Source organism: Rhineura floridana, chromosome 4, assembly GCF_030035675.1.
Source record: "Rhineura floridana isolate rRhiFlo1 chromosome 4, rRhiFlo1.hap2, whole genome shotgun sequence".
Lineage (NCBI taxonomy): Eukaryota > Metazoa > Chordata > Lepidosauria > Squamata > Rhineuridae > Rhineura > Rhineura floridana.
The window spans coordinates 211,404,959-211,424,157 of record NC_084483.1 but is presented as its reverse complement, the minus strand read 5'-3'; the positions used below and the strand labels follow the sequence as shown (position 1 = coordinate 211,424,157).

The 19,199-nt window shown below is 51.0% G+C and overlaps 2 protein-coding genes across 3 annotated transcripts in view; one reads left to right on the top strand and one right to left on the bottom strand.

Moving 5' to 3' along the window:
- The window catches only part of NRBP1 (nuclear receptor binding protein 1), a 40,211-nt gene extending 39,850 nt beyond the window's left edge, over nt 1–361 (bottom strand). Inside the window, exon 1 of one of the 2 annotated variants that reach the window (XM_061625986.1) lies at nt 183–361. The gene's annotated coding sequence lies outside the window, so the exon portion shown is untranslated. The remainder of the gene's footprint in view (nt 1–182) is intronic. The other variant, XM_061625987.1, reaches the window with a different exon arrangement.
- An 8,320-nt stretch (nt 362–8,681) lies between these two features.
- Nucleotides 8,682–18,356, top strand: PPM1G (protein phosphatase, Mg2+/Mn2+ dependent 1G). Its single transcript, XM_061625981.1, has 10 exons — nt 8,682–9,004; nt 9,302–9,371; nt 9,847–9,932; nt 10,663–10,798; nt 14,899–15,350; nt 15,586–15,708; nt 15,911–16,145; nt 16,629–16,758; nt 17,011–17,113; nt 17,619–18,356. The coding sequence occupies exons 1-10, from the start codon at nt 8,885–8,887 to the stop codon at nt 17,859–17,861; spliced, it is 1,698 nt and encodes a 565-aa protein (XP_061481965.1). The 5' UTR covers nt 8,682–8,884; the 3' UTR covers nt 17,862–18,356.
- The last annotated feature ends 843 nt before the right edge of the window (nt 18,357–19,199 follow it).

Genomic DNA, 19,199 nt, shown 5'->3' with positions numbered 1-19,199 from the left:
CCCACCTGGAGAGGCGTGGCCTCGATGGCCGCGCGCCCCCACCATAGCAATCGAGGGGGGAGGGGAGATTGCCTGCCAGACTGGACCTGAGAGACCCGCCGTCGCCGCCCCCCTCCCTCGAGGGCCCAGCGCCAGACCCGGGCCTGGCGTAAGGGCGGCCGCGGCAGCAGGGGGCGACTCACCGGGCGCGGTTCGCCGGTCTCCGCAGACGTCGAGAGCGCGAGGGACCAACTGGCAGGAGAGGAGCCGCGCCGCCTCACGCGCTGCGCACGGAGCGACGCCACGGGACGGAGGGGAGGGGCTTGGCGCAGGCCAATGGGCGAGTCACCTGCGTGCCACCGCGCCTTCCGATTGGGCGACGGGGCGAATGGGCGGGCGCCGCCTCGCTCATTCGCTCCGGCCTTTCTACCCAGTCCAGTCCTTGGGCCGGCTGTGGACTGAAGTGCGCCGGCGCCAGGGGGCGGGGTGCTTGCGTGACTGATTTCTGTTGGGCGACTGAGCTGTCAGTCCTGCGGTGGGCGTAGGACGAGCCGGACCCGCGTAAGCCGGGAGAGGAGACTGCTTACCCGCCGCCGCCCCTGCGCGCTGTCCAAGGCCCGGGCCGCGCTGGGGAGCAGCTGCCTCACACGCGCGCCTTCCATTGCTTTTTCCCTCGGGGCGCTTTTCTGCCCCCTGAAGAAACTGGAGGCGGGGGCCCGTTGCTCCCACGCTGGAAGAAGCGGGGCCTTCGGTGCGGCGGCCCCCGCGGGATCCCCTTCCCGGGCAGGCCTTCATCCCAGTCGGCGTCTGGCTGGGAGTTCCTTTTTAAGGTGCTTTTGAAACCGTTCTTTTAAAAGATGTTTTCTTTTAGTATGCTTTAAAGCCTTTTGTTTCTCTGGTGTTTTAGAGTGCTTTCAGTGTTTCTGTTCGCCGCCCTGGGCTTCTTCTGGGAGGAAGGCCGGGATGTAAATCTAATAAATAAATAAAATCACTTGAGGTTTGGATGCAGTGCTTTTTATGCTGGAAAACTTCCAACGCCTGGAAAACATGTATACTGTAGTTTGGATTGTTCTCTGTCTATGAGGAAACATGGCCCTTTCACACAGAGAACAGAATTCTAAATTTTAATTTTAAAAGATGAAAACCAAAAATTATTATGCAGATTATACAGTATCATGAGTATTGACACATCCAGAAATTCATATATCAATAAAGGTCAGAAAGGGATTTGGGGCAAGAGATTTCATCAGATGACCCAAGGGGGATCCCAGAAATTACAGGCTGCTTACCCTAACATCTGTCCCACAAAAAATGGTGGAAAGCATTGTTAAAGGTGAATTAACCAAACATATAGAAGAACAAACCTTGCTGTGTGGGGATTCGAACCCTGATCTCCCAGGTTGTAGTCCAACACTCAAACCACTACACCACACTGGCGCTCTGTCCATAAAACAAGAAGCCTTGCTGAAACAGAACCAGCATGCAAGCAGAACTAGAACTTGTGTCTGGAGGTGGTGATAGGCTGGAAATGGATTTATAATGTAAGGTTAAATCCTGGAAAGACGGGTGTTGTGTCCAGAGTTGTCATGGCCAGGAGGTGGGAAAACAGCCTGCTTGGGAGGTTGCTTGCACTCCCCTTGAACATCAGGTGGCCTCAGTGGCTAGGAGTGTCTTTTTCCAGCTCTGGCTGGTTCACCAACTTTGTCTGCTCTTGGACAGAGATCGAATTATTGCACTGTGCTTTATGTGGGACTGCCCTTGAAGATGTCTTGGAAAGTTTAACTGGTCCAAAATGCAGCAGCCAGATTACTGGGTGAGATTCTTTTTAGATCTCAGATAACCCGTCTTAAAACAGCTGCATTGGTTGCCAGTTCATTTCCAGGCCCAATTCAAGGGGCTTATGTTAGTGTTTAAAGCCCTAAATCACTTAGGTCTAAAATATCTGAAAGACCACCTCTTACTGTACACTCCTCTCGCGTGTTGAGATCAGCAGAGGGGGCCTTTTTGATGGTTCCACTACCGTCGGAAGCTCGGGGGTGGTGGCCTGACAGAGGGCATACTCTGTGGTGGCCCTTAAATAGTGGAACTCCCACCCCACTGAGTTGCATCTGGCAATTTCATTGTAGTTTTAGGCGGATGCTGAAGACACACCACTTTTCCCTGGCCTTTGACATCTGAGACAAGTATTATTAAGTTCCACTTTATTTTGTGATTTTCGATTGTTTTGAATTCTGTAGTTTAACATAGCCCATCCTGGGACCTTTGGGTGAAGGGTGGGTAATAAATGCTAATAACAATAATGGCTTCTGCAAGGGTAAGTCCTGTCTCACTAAACTATTAAGAGTTCTTTGAGAGTGTCAACAAGCATATAGATAGTGGAAATCCAGTGGACAAGTGTACTTAAGACTTTCAAAAAGTTTTGACAAGGTATGTCACAAAAGACTCTTGAGTAAGCTCAGCAGTCATGGAATAAGAGGAGAGGCCCTCTTGCGCATCAGGAATTGGTTAAGTAGCAGGAAGCAGAGAGTGGGAATAAATGGACAGTCCTTCCAATGGAGGGATGTAGAAAGAGGAGTCCCCCAAGGATCAGCATTGGGACCTGGGCTTTTCAACTTGCTTGTAAATAACCTAGAGTATGGGGTAAACAGTGAGGTGGACAAGTTTGCTGATGATACTAAATTGTTCAGGATTGTTAAAACAAAACAGGGATTGCAAAGAGCTCCAACAGGACATCTTCAAACTGAGTGAATGGGTGTTAAAATGGCAAATGCAATTTAATGTGAGCAAGTGTCAAGTGGTGCATGTCAGTGACTGACCAGGAATGAGACCTTAGGGCCATAGCAGATAGCTCGATGTTGACCTAGTGCACGGCAGCTGTGGAAAAGGCAAATTCCATGCTAGGAATCATTGGGAAAAGTATTGAAAATAAAACAGTCAATGTCATAATGCCATTATACAAATCTATGGTGCAGCCGCATTTGGAATACTGTGTACAGTTCTGGTCACCTCACCTTAAAAAGATATTGTAGAGCTGGAAAAGGGCAACCAAAATGATCAAGGGAATGGAACAACTCCCCTGTGAGGAAGACTTGTAGCATTTCAGTTTAGAGCAAACTGTTCCCAAACTGTTTTCTGTGAGCTTCGTTCATGCGGTCTGTGGCATGTCCACATTAAATATTCACACTGAATTTTAATTGTATTTTCATGGCATCTTTTATTTTTATACTGCATTTTATTGTGTTACAATTTGACTGCAAATTGTAATGCAATAAAACAATATAAAAAAAGAAGCAATGAAAATACAATTTAAAATCACGCAGCATCTAGCTGCAACAAGCAGAATAATCATTAAGTGGTCCTCCAAGACCATCAGCAATTTTCAAATAGTCCACAGGGGGAAAGGTTTGGGAACCCCTGGTTTTAAAGAAAAGGTGACATGATAGAAGTGTATAAAGATATGCATGGGATGGAGCAAGTGAATAGAGAATTTTTTTCTCCCTCATAACACTAGAGCTCATGAACATCCAATGAAGCTGAGTGTTGGAATATTCAGGAGAGACAAAAAATGTACCTCTTCACACACTGCATAGTTAAACTATGGAATTTGCGCCCACAAAAGGCAGTCATGGCCATCAACTTGGATGGCTTTAAAAGAGGATTAAACAAACTAATGGAGGAAAAGGCTATCAGTGGCTACTAGCCATGCTGACTATGCTCTGCCTCCACAGTTGTTGTTATGTGCCTTCGTCGACTATGACTTACGGCAACCCTATGAATCAGTGAACTCCAAGAGCATCTGTTGTGAACCACCCTGTTCAGAGCTTGTAAGTGCAGGTCTGTGGCTTCCCTTATGGAATCAATCCATCTCTTGTTTGGCCTTCCTCTTTTTCTACTCCCTTCTGTTTTCCCAGCATTATTGTCTTTCTAGTGAATCATGTCTTCTCATGATGTCTCCACAGTAGGCGGCAGTATACTTCCAAATAACAGTTGCTGGTAACCGCAAGAGAGGAAAGTGCTCTTTGCACTTAGGTTTTGCTTGCGGACTTCCCAATGGGCAACTGGTTGGCCACTGTGAGAAGATGTTGGACTGGATGGGCCACTGGCCTGATCCAGCTGGCTCTTATGTTCTTATGTCTGGAATTTTATTAGATTTATATCCCGCCCTTTCTCCCAGCAGGAGCCCTGGGCAGCCTATGGCAACATGTTCCACAACAAACCATAAGCAGAAATCTTAAGAAAGGTTCCATAAATTTTTGTTCGATTGGCATTTTAAATCTGCAAGGCTTAAGTCTATTTACAGGTATATATAGGGTTAAATGACACATTTGGAGATTCAAGCTATCAAGCCTGCAAGCAGGACCTGAATACAGCCTGCACTTTCCCAACTTGAGAGACTTTTAGTTTAGGAAAACATACAAGGGGAGAGACAAAGGAAGCCATGGTCTGCATACTAATGCCCAGAGTATGGGAAACAAACAGGACGAACTCTTAGTACAGGAGAGTAAATACGACTTGATAGGTATAACTGAAACTTGGTGGGATTATTCCCGTGACTGGAATACAGCAACTGAAGGACAGAACTTGTTCAAAAAGAACAGAAGGAATAGAAAGAGAGGCAGAATCATGCTATATGTTAAAAATATATATCCCTGGAAGGAAATACAGGAGGATGAGCTTGGTAGCTCCACCAAGAGCATCTGGATTAAAATTAATGGGGCAAGCAACATGGTGGTTGGAATCTACTACTGACGACCCAATCAAGGAGAAGACAAGGATGAAACTTTTGAAAAGCAAATTGCAGTGTTTCGAGGAAGCATGATGTAGCGGTAATGGGGGACTTCAATTGCAAATTCTGCCAAACACAGCCCCTCCAAGAAATTCCTGACTTGTGCTGGAGATAACTTTTTCCTACAGAAAGTGGAGGAAGCAACTAGAGGATCAGCTATCTTTGACTTCATTCTAACCAGCAGAGATGACTTGGTGGGTGAAGTGGCAGTTATGGGAACTCTGGGGGAAAGTGACCACACTATACTTGAGTCGTTGATTTTAAAGGAAGCAAAAGCTGAGAGTAGCCATACGTGTACCCTGGACTTCAGGAAAGCCAATTTTAATAATCTCAGAACAATGGTAAGTAAGGTTCCGTGGCAAGAGACCCTAATGAGAAAAAGGAATCCAGTTTCTAAAAAAGGAAATTCTAAAGGCACAATTGCAAACAATTCCATCAAGTAAAAAAGGGGAAAGACAGCAGAAGAAGTCAATATGGCTTCACAGAAAGCTTAGAGATGAACATAAAAAAGGGACACACAGGAAGTCGAAGAAAGGCCAGACCACAAAGGAAGAGTACAGACAGGTAGCATGGAATTGCAAGGTTGACGTCAGAAAGACTAAAGCCACCCCGGGCTCCTGCTAGGAGGAAGGGTGGGATATAAACCAAATAATAAATAAAGCTGAGAATGAACTGAGGTTAGTGAGAGATGGCAAAAGCAACAAAAAACCTCTCTTCAGGTGTCATAGTAAAAGACAGAAAAAAGAAATGGTGGTAGAGCTACTCAATGAGGATGGCAAAATGATAACAGATGACAAAGAAATGGTAGAACTGCACAATTCCTAATTTAGCTCAGTCTACAACCCTCCTGGCAAACATGAAGTTGAAGGGGCAGGATTGCAGCTTGAAATTGATAAGACAAATGGTCAAGGAATACTTAATCACTATGAATGAGTTCAAATCTGCCTGATGAACTGTATCCTAGAGTACTGAAGGAACTGGCTGAAGAACTCTCAGAACCACTGTCTATTATCTTTGAGAAATCATGGAGGATGAGTGACATGCCAAATGACTGGAGGAGGGCTAATGTTGTCCCTATCTTCAAAGAGGGCAAAAAGAAGGAACCTGGGAACTACAGACCAGTCAGCCTGACATCAAGCCCTGGGAAAATTCTGGAGCGGATTATAAAGTCGTTGATCTGTAACCACCTTGAAAAGAATGCAGTGGTTACTAGAAGCCAACATGGATTTATCAAAAACAAGCCATCTTTAAAAACACCTTTAAAAGAAAGCTCTGTTCATACTCATTTGCTGAAGATGTTCATCCAACCATGTTTAAAACAACTTAAAATGTAACTCCAGCACAGACACAGACTGGAATAAGGTCTCTACTAAAAAGGCTTGTTGAAAGAGGAAGGTCTTCAGAAGTTGCCAAAAGGATAACAAAGATGGTGCCCGTCTAATATTTAACAGGAGTGAATTCCAAAGTGTTGGTGCTACTACAGTAGGGCCCCACTCATACAGCAGGTTAGGTTCCAGACCCCTGCCGGAAAGTGAAAACCACCGAAAAGCAGATCAACTGTAGTACGGGGATCTGGAACCCAACCTATTGATCGCACCAGAAGAGGAGAAGATCAGATCTTCCCCTCCTCTGGCGCGATCAGCTGGAGCGCACGAGTCTGACCGCCCCCAAGGAGGAGGAGATCAGCTGTAGCACGCTACAGCTGATCTTCCCCTCCTCGATCAGCTCGCGTGGGGGAGTCTGATCACGCCAGAAGATAAGATCGGCTGTAGCTGTTGGAATGTATGAGGTTCAACTCCAACTTGGTGGGTTGAGGCTGCATGGGGTTAAAAAGGGTAGCTAGGGAGGAGACCTCTTGCTTGCTAGGCTATACCTGTCCTTTGATCCTTGCCGTCTCTCCCCATCCTGCTAGACTGATATGCAAAGGATGTTGATCCCAGTTCCTTCCCGCCTTCCCAGTTTCTTCTTCTCTCTCGAGAGGGGAGCAGACATCTTTCCTTTGTCTCTCCCTCTCAACCAGCATGAGAGCTGCACTGGGACCAGTGCAGGCTGCTCCAACATAGCTAGTTAGCTAGATATAGAACTCTTTCCTATCAAGCATGTAGTTCCAGAATAAAGTAGTTCTTTTTTATTTTAAAGCTTAAAGTGTCTGCCTAATTTTCAAGGAAGGTAGAATCTTAGCAAAGATTCAAACACACACACACAAGCTTGCTCAATACTCTCCGCTCTGCTACGCAACTCAATAGAATTCCAACAGTAGCAAGCTACAGCCAATCTTCCCCTCCTACGGCGTGATCAGCTGGAGTGCAGGGAGCTCCAGCCCCCCCTCCAGTTGATCGCCCCGCTGGTGCCCTATTAACGGAACGCCGAAAAGCTGAGAAGCAGGGCCCTACTCTACACTAAAGGTCCATTTACCCATGGATGGTATCTGCAGGAAGCCCTCACCTGCAGAGTGCAGTGATGGACTGGGTATATAAGGGATAATATGGTTTTCAGGTATCCTGGTCCCGTATAAGGCTTCGTACACAAAAACTAGAACTTAGCCCGGTAGCAAATGGGCAGCCAGGGCAATTTTTTCAGCCCTGGGGTGACATGTTTGTGATACCCTGCCCCAGTGAGTAGTCTTGCCACCGCATTTTGCACCAGCTGCAGCTTCCGGACCAACTTCAAGGGCAGCCCCACACAGAGTTCATTACAGTAATCCTGCCTGGAGGTTACCAGTGCATGGACAAAAGCAGTCAGACTATCCCGGTCCAGAAATGACCGCAGCTGTCTCACCAGCCAAAGCTGGTAAAAGGCACTCCTAGCCATGGAGGTCACCTGGGCCTCTAGTGACAAAAATGGATCCAGGAGCACCCCCAGACTATGGACCTGCTCTTTCAGAGGGAGTACGACCCCATCCAAAGCAGACAACTGACCAATTATCCGAACTCAGGAACCACCAACCCACAGCGCCTCCATCTCACTAGGATTCAGACTCAGTTTATTGGCCCTCATCCAGCCCACCACTGAGTTATTTATTTATTGACGTATTCACAGACCACCTTTCATAAAAATACAAGAAGGTGGTAAACAGCATACAAACGTTTCCCAAGGAGCAGGACCAATGATTTAGATGAAATACAGTAGCGAGAGCTCAGTTTTGAGTCTACTCTGGAGGCGATGACGGCAGAGCGAGCGACACATCTCCAGCCTTGTTACTGTCGGGAGTTTCGCAGAGTGACATGAAGGCGCCCTTAGCGCTAGTTCTTCAGGCGGGTCTTTGGGGATGGATTTCTGTTGCTGCAACGCAAGCCTGAGGAGCCCCTCGAAGGACCCCCCCGCCCCGAGACCTCTACCAACTCGCAGCGTCCGAACCATCCCTTGCTGGGCGAGGAGCGCTGAGCTCGGGTGGGAAGTACTCAACCAGCCACGAGCTTCGTGTGGCGTTCCTTGTTTAGACGCGTGTTTTCAGCTTCTCACTGAACCCGTTTCCCGAAATGAGGCTGGAGTGTCATGCGGACCTTGACAGCCAGGCATCAGACGGAGAAACCGAGGCCGCCGCGATGGGACTGGGGCAACTGGGAACAGAGAGGGGCCACGAGGTTCTCGCGGCGGTACCGGCGCAAAGGAGCCTCGCGGCAGCGGCAGCCTTAGGCTCGCGAGGGCAGCCGAAAGTTCCGGCAGCGGCTTCTGGAGCCGGGGGAAAGCCCGACGTTTCGCGGCAGAGCACGCGGCGCGGGCAGGGGCGTTTCCCAGGCGAGTCGCAGCTCTGACGCCAACTGGGATGCAAACCCGTTGAACAACAGCGCCTTGCGCCTTTCCATCGTTGCCTGGCAACCGTCGGCACGCAGAAGCTGGCCTCTCCGTCCCTTAAACTCTATAGTTGCTCCCCCTCCTTAACCGCTCTGCGCGAGGACCTCGCTGCGCTGTGACCGCGGACTCCCCTTGCCTCACTCGGCTTCCGGCCTCCCTCCCTCCTGCCGTGCGGTGGCGACTCTATGGTGCCTGCTTCCGGTTCCGTCTCCCGGTCTCCTTCCCTTGCTCGGTTCCTTTCTGCCTCCGCCTCCGCCCGCCCCTTTTCCCTTGTCCGGCTCGGCGGGGCCTGCGCCTGCCGTCCTGCCTGCCTGCCTGCCAGCCATGGGTGCCTACTTGTCGCAGCCCAGCACGGCCAAGAGTTCCGGGGACGGCTCCGGGGCAGGGCCGCGTCCGCTGCACTTCGGCTATAGCGCCATGCAGGGCTGGCGAGTCTCTATGGAGGTGAGCGAGGGGCTTATTCCTGTCGGCCCTCCTTCCGCCACGCGGGAGGGAGGGACGGTCGGTGGGTTGCCCGGTCGCCGCCGCCCGTCCTCCTCCTCCCCCCCTGCGGACCGATGGGCGAGCCGCACTTCCTCGGGGGTCGCTGCTGCTGTTGGTGGTGGCGGCGGCGGCCGGTTCAGGCCCGCGGTCTGGCCTGTGGCCCCGGTCCCGCCTCCCTCAGTGCTGGGAGTTGCCAGGGTTTGATGCGCTGGACTGCCGCGCCTTCCCCACTCATAGGCCCGCCGCCTTCTCTTTCAGGACGCCCACAACTGCATTCCCGACCTGGACAGCGAGACCGCGATGTTCTCCGTCTACGACGGGCACGGAGGTAAGGGCCATCTGGGACCCTAGCGCTTGCCGGGCCAGCAGCTTACAGGCAGCTGTGGAGTGATGGTCCTTCTGGTTCATCTGACAGCCGCTCCCCAGGTCATGGTGCAGGTCAGCCTGGGAAAGATTTCACTCTCTGGCTTGGATCAGCCACTCTCAGCCTTGGACTTGTGTACATGCTCCTCTCCAGTGAGAGACCAGAGGTAGCACCACTGCCACAGTGTTGGTGCCACAACTGCGGTTTTGGTCTTCTTTTGAGCTGGTCTTGTTGTCTTTTCTGGTTTGGGTAGTATGGAGACTGGTTGGCATGAGCAAAGCAGTGGTTCCATCACCTGCATGCCTGACCTCCCGCCCATTGATGGTCCTCTTTTTCCTTTTACACCGTTTGCACTTTCCTCTGAGATAAATTATAACGCTAGTCATGGGTGGGGCAAGGGGGGAGGGTGGATCTCTAACTGTCCTGTCCTTTGCTGCAGGGGAAGAAGTTGCTTTGTATTGTGCCAAATACCTCCCAGAAATCATCAAGGACCAGAAAGCATATAAGGAAGGCAAGTTGCAAAAGGTAAGATACAAAAGATCTTTCTCCAATGAGCATCTTCCCCTTACTGTGCCTCAGATTTCAGGGCCAAACAGCAGGGATCTTACCTTCAGGTAGTGGGACAATTGTTTTTCACCAGGTTCAAACAGCGAGGAAAAAGTTAACACAGCCCTCACTTGCTGTTGCTTCTCTAGAACTAAAATGTGCTTCTTATTTGCAAATTACAGCAAGATGGTTTAGTGGGCTATTGTAACTTGACCCTTCCTGTGACTGTGATCACTCCTATCCCAAATCTTGTTATATTCAAGCTTTCAATTTGGTTTTTTATTGAGTGCTGTAACTACTAGAGAGAACTTGTGCGTTGGTGGCTCAGTCCTGAACCTTTGTGGCATTTCTTGATTATCACTTAGTAACAAGCCTCCAGAGAATAACAGAACTACTTTGCAAGATATGTGCAGGGATCTGTTTAGTCCAGCGCTCTGTCACCTAATTGTAGTTTGCTTAGTTCTGGTTCTGGGAAGCTCCCAAGTAGAGTTTAATCTCCCTTCACCTTTCCAGCCGGAGCAAAGGCTGGATTTGGAAACAGCGTTCTTTTGAGCTGAGGCAAGTCTGTTGGTAGCAGTGAATTTTCTGAGGATATTGAGGCACAGGGCAGCATGAAGCCCTCTTTCTATTGGCTAGCTGTTCTAGTGCAGTGTAGAATTATCCCATAATAATTGTGTTAGGAATTGCACACACTCTGTGCTGCTTACAGGCACTTGAAGATGCTTTTCTGGCAATTGATGCCAAGCTGACAACAGAGGAGGTGATCAAGGAATTGGCACTGATGGCAGGTCGACCCCGAGACGATGGCGAGGAGAAGGAGGAAAAAGTGGCAGATGAAGATGATGGTGAGTGAAAGGGCAGTTTATTGCCTAGTCAGGAGCTTCCCTGAGAACACCATCTGGTAACTTCCAGATTGGATTATTGTAATGTGCTCTTTGTGGGGCTGCCCTTGAAGATGACTCAGAAGCTTCAACTGATCCAAAAATCAGCAGCCCAATAGCTGGCTGGGGTTCCTTTTAGAACTTGCATAACCCCAATTCTAAAACAACTGCATTGGTTGCTAGTTTGTATCTGGGGCCAAATTTAAGGTGCTCATGGCAGTGTTAAATCTCTAAATGACTTTGGCTCCATATATCACAAAGACTGCCCCCTTCCCTACAGGCCGTCTCAAGATCAGCAGAGGAGGCCCTCTTGGTAGTTCCACCACCTTCAGAAGCCCAGAGGAAGGTGACCCAGGAGAGAACATTCTCTGCTGGAGCCCCTAAAAGTTGTAGAACTCCCTCCCCACAGAGTTGTATTTGGCAGCTTCACTATACAGCTTTCTACACCTTGTTCCCTGCTCCCACTCCTCCCATAGATGGCTTCCTCATTGCTTTATCTGCTGTGCCCACTAGCCTGTGTGTGCTGTTGTTTAATGCCAGATCAGTACATAGTAAGACTACAGGATGCCGATTTGGTATGCGTTACCAAGACCTGGGTCAGTCAGCTGGGAGGAGTTGATTTGACCCAGCGTTGCCCACCTGGATACTCAGTGCAACACCAGCACAGGCTGCAGGGACGGAGGGGAGGAGTTGCTGTGGTCTACAGAACTTCCATCTCTGTCACCAGGAAACCACTCTGTCTTGGAGCTGGCTGTGAGGGCCTGCATCTGGTGTCGGGTCAAGGAGACAGTAAACTACGGTTGCTGCTGGTGTACCGTCCACCCTGGTGCCCGGCAGCTTCTTTGACTAAGCCGGTGGAGGCTATCTTGGCTGTGGTATTGGAGGACCCTGGAATGATAGTGCTGGGTGATTTCAATGTCCATGCTGAGGTTGCCTCTAGTGTTCTAGCTCGGAATTTCATGGCTTCCGTGACGACCATGAGGCTATCTCAAGTTGTCACCAGCCTGATGCATAGGGCAGGGTGCACCTTCAACTTGATTTTTGTCACAGATGGAGGAAGGGGTGGTCTGGAGATAGGGGGGTGGATGTCATCCCACTGTTATGGTCAGACCACTTCCTGGTGAAGTTTAGACTCATGGCTCCGATCCTCCCCTGCAGGGGTGGTGGACAGATTCAGATGGTCCGCCCCTGGTGGAATCCACAGGATTCCCAAAAGCCCTGGGGGAGTTCTCAGTAGATAGAGCAGGTGACCCTGTTGAAGCCCTTGTCACACTGTGGAACAGCAAGGCATGTCAGGCTCTTGACATGGTTGCCCCCGAGCGCCCTCTCTGGCATTGTGGAGCCCAGTTTGCACCTTTGTACCCCAGTGACCTAAGGGCAATGAAACAGGCTGGACGATGGCTAGAGTACAAATGGTGAAAGACATGATATGAGGCTGATCAGGCATGAGTATAACATCATAACCGGTAGTGAGGGTGGTGAAGAAGGCCCACTTCTCTGCCACCATCGCAGGTAGCTGTCCAGTGGAGCTTTTCCGTATTGTCAGGGTTCTGTTCTTCTCCTTATTATTATTATTATGGTTTATTTCTATCCTGGTTTTTGGCCAAAAGGCCCTCAAAGTGTTTTACAAAAAATAAACACAAATATAGAAATACATATCAATAAAAACATTACAATTTACAAAAATTAAATAACAAGGTCATAACATTATTAAAATGCCAAAAAAATTCCTAACAATTAGACAATGTTTACTAGACATGTTGACATCAACTCCAGGAAATGGAGTTATAGACCCTTCGGAGGCCCACTGTGAATTGTTTGCAAGGCACTTTGAGGGTAAAGTTGCTTGCCTCCGTAGCAGTCTTGATGCCCCCTCCACATCTACTGTAGTCCCCAATGAGGTGTCCAGTGCAACGTCTGCTGCAACTTCTTGGGATCAGTTGATGCGGCCTGATGATGTGGACAAGGTGCTTGTGATGATGCAGCCAGCAACGTGTCCTCTCGACGCTTGCTCTCCTTGGCTTGTTAAAGCTTGCCGAGGGGGTTTGGATCCAGGGGGTGGTCAACATGTTGTTGCGGGAGGGAGTGGTTCCAGCTACCCTGAAAGAGGTGATGATCTGACTGCGCCTGAAAAAGCCCATCCTGGACCCATTGATTTGCACCAATTATTGCCTGGTTGCAAATACCTCCCCCCTTTTAGGTAAGGTGATTGAGAGGGTTGAGGCACAACAATTGCAAGTACTCTTGGATGAAACATTATCTTGACCCATTGCAATCTGAGTTCAGGCCTGGTTATGGGACTGAATCGGCCTTGGTCACCCTGATGGATGACCTTTCTTGGGAGAGGGACGGGGGAGTGCGGCACTGTTATTCTTGATCTCTTTGTGGCTTTTGATACTATTGAACATGGTATCCTTCTGAGCCGACTTGGTGAGATGGGTATCTACCTCCAGTGTCACTTTCTGAGAATAGTTTTGTGTGATTGTCTTTCTCTCCCTGGCAGTTGTGCTGTGGGGTGCCACAGGGTACCACCTTGTCCCCCATGCTGTTTAACATCTATATCAAACCTTTGGGAGCGGTCGTCAGGAGATTTGGGGTGAGGTGTCAGCAGTACGCTGATGATACCCAGCTCTGTTTCTCTGTAAGATCTGAATCGTGCGAGGCCGTGCAAGCCCTGGTTTGGTGCCTGGACTTGGTGGTGGGCTGGATGAGGGCCACTAAACTGAGTATGGATCCTAGCAAGATGGAGGCACTGTGGGTTGGTGGTTCCCAAGTTCAGATAATTGGTCAATTGCCTGCTTTGGATGAGGTTGTATTTCCTCTGAAAGAGCAGGTTTGTAGTCTGGGGATGCACCTTGATCCATCTTTGTTGCTAGAGGCCCAGGTGACCTCAGTGACTAGGGGTGCCTTTTACCAGCTTCAGGTCAGGGATAACCTGACCAGTATTGTCCATGCACTGGTAACTCCAGGCTGGATTACTGTAATGTGCTTTATGTGGGACTGCCCTTGAGGTTGGTCCGGAAGCTGCAGGTAGTGGGAAATGCGGCAGCGAGACTGCTCACTGGAGCAGGTATTGCCAACATGTCACCCTGCTGCTGAAAGAATTGCACTGGCTGCCAGGCTAAGTTCACGGTTATGGTTTTGGTGTACAAAGCCGTATACAGCTTGGGACCAGGATACCTGAAACATTGTCTTATCCCTTATATACCCAGTTGATCACTAAGCTCTACAGGTGAGGGACTCCTGCAGATACCATTTTATCAGGAGGTCCTTTAGTGTAGTGGCACCTACCCTTTAGAATTCCCTTCTCTTAAAATATGAGACAGGCTCCATCTCTGTTACCTGTTGAGCAGTCAATGAGGGCTCCCAGAGAAGGGCAGGGAGGAGGCAACGGATGCTCTTAAAACAGGCCAGAAGGAAGACTCCCATCTTGCTGATGGGATTTCAGGCCTGAAGGTGAAGAGGTGTCTTGTCACCTTGTACGCAAGTGTTGCATCGTAAGAATGAGAAAAAGGGACTTGAGTCAGATCAGCAGCCTAACAAATCTGGTACTGCTATCCATGAGAGGCTATAGCTCTCCAAGGTATTATTTGGTTAAACAGCACTGGCCTGTCTCTCACATGAAGCATCTTTGTCTGTTCAGGGAAACTGGTTGTGGGCCTGCAAGGTTCCATAGGATTGGCTGGGGAAGCAACACCTGCTTTACTTTTGTTTTGATGGGGGCTACATAGGCAGACATCCAACAGAATGTTTCCACTTGTACAAGGATTTCCAGTTGTGCAACGGAACCTCCCCTACCTCTCCATTCCTCTTCCTGTGTCTTCCCCCTCCCCCAGATCTGCTCTGAAGGGTTGGGGGACCCCCCAGAACAGATTTAAAGAGTGCATGAGAACAGGGAGACGAAGTTCTATTGAGCAACTGAGAGTCGTTGCGCAAGTGGAACTCCTTGGTTGGATACCATCCCAGTTGTGGAAGCCATCCTCCTTCAGCCGTTGTGAATGGCCCAGGAACAAAGTGCCCCTGACAGTCTCACACGCACCCTCTTTCTCTCCACCCTGGCTCAGTGGACAATGAGGAGGCTGCCTTGCTGCACGAGGAGGCCACCATGACCATTGAGGAGCTGCTCACTCGCTACGGCCAAAACTGTGTCAAGGGCAAGCTGGGGCCACCAGGCAGAGAACTGGCTCAGGAGGACCCCCCGGCCCAGAGCCTGAATGGGGAGGCAGACGCAGAGGAGCTGTTGAGGCATCAGGAGGAGGAGGAAGAGGAGAACGGCCAGCTCCGCCCCACCAGCACCTCTCCTGGCCCAGATGCAGCTGGTGGAGGGGATGCTGCCCTTTCCCAGAAGAAGGCTGCTGCAGAGGGGGAAGCACCCTCTGCCACAGGGGAGGCCGAGCCATCCTGCTCCTCCACAAGCAAGGCCCAGCGAGCCGCCAAGTCCAAGTTCTTTGACGACAGCGAGGAGGAGGAGGAAGAGGAGGAGGAGGAAGAGGAGGAGGAGGAAGATGACAGTGAGGTATCCCCCGCAATTGGGTGTGGGGAGGAAGGTTTGCCCCTTTGTCCTCCCATGGCTGGACTGGTGGAAGAGCAGGACCTTTGCGTCGCAGACCCCTTGGCTGCCAAGGGAGCCTGCCTGGCTAGGCAGGCAGACACCCATCAAGCCCCTCCCTGGGAGGCAAGAGCAGCTGGCCGGCTGGCGCTCTGTGCTCGCTCACTCCTGTCTTTGGGTGGTGGGTTCCTCTTCCAACTAGGAGTGCAGTGAGGATGAGGACGGCTACAGCAGCGAGGAAGGAGAAGATGAGGACGACACGGAAGAAGCTGAGGAGGATGAGGACGAAGATATGATGCTTCCAGGCATGGAGGGCAAAGAGAAGGTCAGTCGGTGCCTGTGCAGGAGGGGAGGCCCGGGGGAGCGGGGAGGAGGGAGCGGCACAGTTCCTGAGCCAGGAGGCCGCCAGGCCTGCTTTGCACGTGCTGAGCTCTGCGGCCGTTGCCCTGCTCCTGGGGCACATGCCCCTGCCAGCCTTGGCCCTGCAGGGCGGGTGGGGCACAACGCACTTCCCTCTTTGTCCCCAGCCTGGCTCAGACAGTGGCACAACAGCAGTGGTGGCACTCATCCGGGGCAAACAACTCATTGTGGCCAACGCTGGGGACTCTCGCTGCGTGGTGTCGGAGGGCGGCAAGGCTGTGGACATGTCTTACGACCACAAGCCAGAGGATGAGGTGGAGCTGGCCAGAATAAAGAACGCCGGTGGGAAAGTGACTCTGGACGGCCGTGTGAACGGGGGTCTCAACCTCTCCAGAGCCATTGGTGAGTGAGTGGGTGGGCTCCCAGGCGGCGGGTCTGGAAGGGTTGCCCCACCAATCCCTTCATCCTTCCTAAGTGCTGGCCGGGGCCTTCCCTCTGTGGCTGCTCAGGCTGCTGCTGCTGCTGCCGCCCATTCCTCTCTGGAGAAAGGCGAGTTACGCTTTTCCTGCATGTGACTTGGAAGGGCCGTGTGGGGAGGAATGTTTGCTCCTCTGTCCTTCCATGGCTGGACAGGGGGAAGAGCAGGGCCTTCGCATCTCAGGCCCCTTGCCTGCCCTGCCTGTAGCAGAGTGTCTGCTTTGCTTTGAGGGACAGGGTAGGTCAAGATCAGAGTGGGAAGAAAATGGCTTGCTTTGTCACGCTGCCGGTTAGTGGAAGGGCAGAGAATGACCATCTTGCTCAGGCTGAGGGCCCACGTGGCCAAACCATCTGATTCGTTGTGAGGCCCCTTTTCTCAGCATCCCTTTTCGACCACCCCCTCTTCAGGAGATCACTTCTACAAGCGCAACAAGAACTTGCCGCCAGAGGAGCAGATGATTTCTGCACTGCCAGATATCAAGGTGCTGACAGTCAATGAGGACCACGACTTCATGGTCATCGCCTGCGATGGCATCTGGTAGGTGCAGGAGATGGGCAGCTGGGAGAACGGGCAAGAGCTGCCACCACTGGGCTTCCGGCCAGCCGGCCAACCTACTTACCTCTCCCACTGGCTGGGAGGCTGTGGCTGTGGTGGCCAGATGGCTCACACGTGGGAGGGCTGGAGGGAGTGGATGCCCTCTGCCAAGTCAGGGCCTGGAGGGGCTAGATTGGCACCAGAGCAGCCCAGCCTTCCTGCTGCTTTTGGTGACCTCCCTTCTGTTCCGTCCAGGAACGTCATGAGCAGCCAAGAGGTGGTAGATTTTGTCCAGTCCAAGATCGCTGGAAAGGGGGAGAGCGGAGAGCTGCAGCCTCTGTCGTCCATAGTCGAAGAAGTAAGTGGGGGGCTTGAAAGTGAACTGGCAGCTTACAGAATAGCTTGACTCCACATCCTCGGCTAAGCTGTTGGCTGCAGGGCACAACAGGACTACTGCTGAGCAGGCTACTGTTGATCCTGCTGGGGCCAAACTAGCCAGAAGGTCCATGGAGTGCGATTGTGGCCAGTGCTACTGAAATGCAGGTGCCCGAGCCAGGCTGGGCTTGGAGCACAGCCAGCAGGAAATCTCTCACCCGGCCAGGTGGGGACAGCAAAGCAGGTTCCTGGGAGTCCCAGGACCATCTGAATTTGCCTGCTTGCAGGCCTGGCTGCTGTGGCCAGCTTTCTTTCTCAACCCTTTCCCCATTTGTGCAGCAATCCCCTTCGGCCCAGCGTAGGGCTGCCTGTACGTCACCTGGCGGGGTACAAAATTGTTCTCAGCCCTGTCTGTCTGGGAGATGAAGCCAGCAGAGGCCTGACTCGGCTAACCTGAGCCGCCTCCTCTGCTTCCTCCTCTCTGGCAGCTCCTGGACCGTTGCTTAGCTCCTGACACGTCTGGGGACGGGACAGGCTGTGACAACATGACCTGCATCATCATCTCCTTCAAAACACGCCCCAGCCAGCCCCCCCCTGCCGAGGGCAGCAAACGGAAACTGGAGGACGATGACAACACAGGGGCGGCGACGGTGGCGGCAGTAGCAGTAGTGGCGGCAGCAACCACAGCCCCCACGGAAGAGAGCTGCAGCAAGAAGGCCAGACAGGACTAGCACCCGAGTTGGGCTGGGGATTGCCTGAGCTCGCACTGGACTCTTGTTTTCTAAAACAATGCTGAACTCTCGATGCCTGAGTTAGGCCATTTTTAGCCTTAGGGAGGCCCAGTTTGTCTGTGTCAGTTTGGAGGGAGGAGAGAGGTTCCTGTGGGTCCCACTCACTGTTCTTTGCAACCATTCCAAAGAGTGAATGGCAGGGGAGGTCTAGGGCCCAGCCGGAGCCCAGCTGCCGACCTCCTCCTCACTCCCCCTGCCCACCCATCCCCCAACCCAGCAGCGTCTCCAAATGGTGGTTGCCATTTCTGTGCCTGTGATGTTTCTTTTGGTGGGAAGCAGTTTTTCATTGTGGAGGTTTCTAAGCTGCCCCCCACCCATTTAAGGCCTTGTTTTTTATTTGGGGGATTGGGTCCCCCACACACACATTGGCTGCTGAGCCTCACTCTGTGTCATTCACTTTCAACAGATTTTTGAAACTAAAAGCCCAAAAAAGTACCATGGCTGTGTCCTTTTGTAAGGAGGGGAGCTGAGCCTGTCATGCAACTGAGTGGAGTCCATATCCCCCCATCCTCTTTGTGTGCCCTCCCTCCCTTCCCCTCCCACAGCCCAAGCCAGTCTCCTCCTCCAGGATTCATAGAGAAATAGCCTGCAGTGCGTTCCTTACTGACGAAGTTTGCAATGTTAGTCTCTCCCACTGATCTGGTACGTTACTCAGCCTTACTGCTTGGTTCTCTGTCAGCAAAGGTCCATCTAATCCATACCCAGCCAGGGTGAGGGCAGTGAGCACATGTGGAGGAAGCAGGGATGGGCAGTTGTTTGAGTCACGAAAAGGCAAGATGGGATGTCCATGTCTTGGAAGAGGGGAGATTTGGAAGGCCAGAAGTGCTTGAAGCCAACTCAGGAGGAGGAGGAGGAATCTAAGCTGTGTGCAAGAAGCAGAGCTTCAAAATTTGACTTCAAAAGAGGAAACTTCACAAAAATGAGGGGATTGGTAAAAAGAAAGCTGAAAAACAAAGTCCAGAGGGTCACATCACTCGAAAATGCTTGGAAGTTGTTTAAAAACACTATATTAGAAGCTCAACTGGAGTGCATACCGCAGATCAGAAAAGGTACCGCCAGGGCCAAGAAGATGCCAGCATCGTTAACGAGCAAAGTCAAGGAAGCTCTTAGAGGCAAAAAGTCTTCCTTCAGAAAATGGAAGTCTTGTCCGAATGAAGAAAATAAAAAGGAACACAAACTCTGGCAAAAGAAATGCAAGAAGACAATAAGGGATGCTAAAAAAGAATTTGAGGAGCACATTGCTAAGAACATAAAAACCAACAACAAAAAATTCTATAA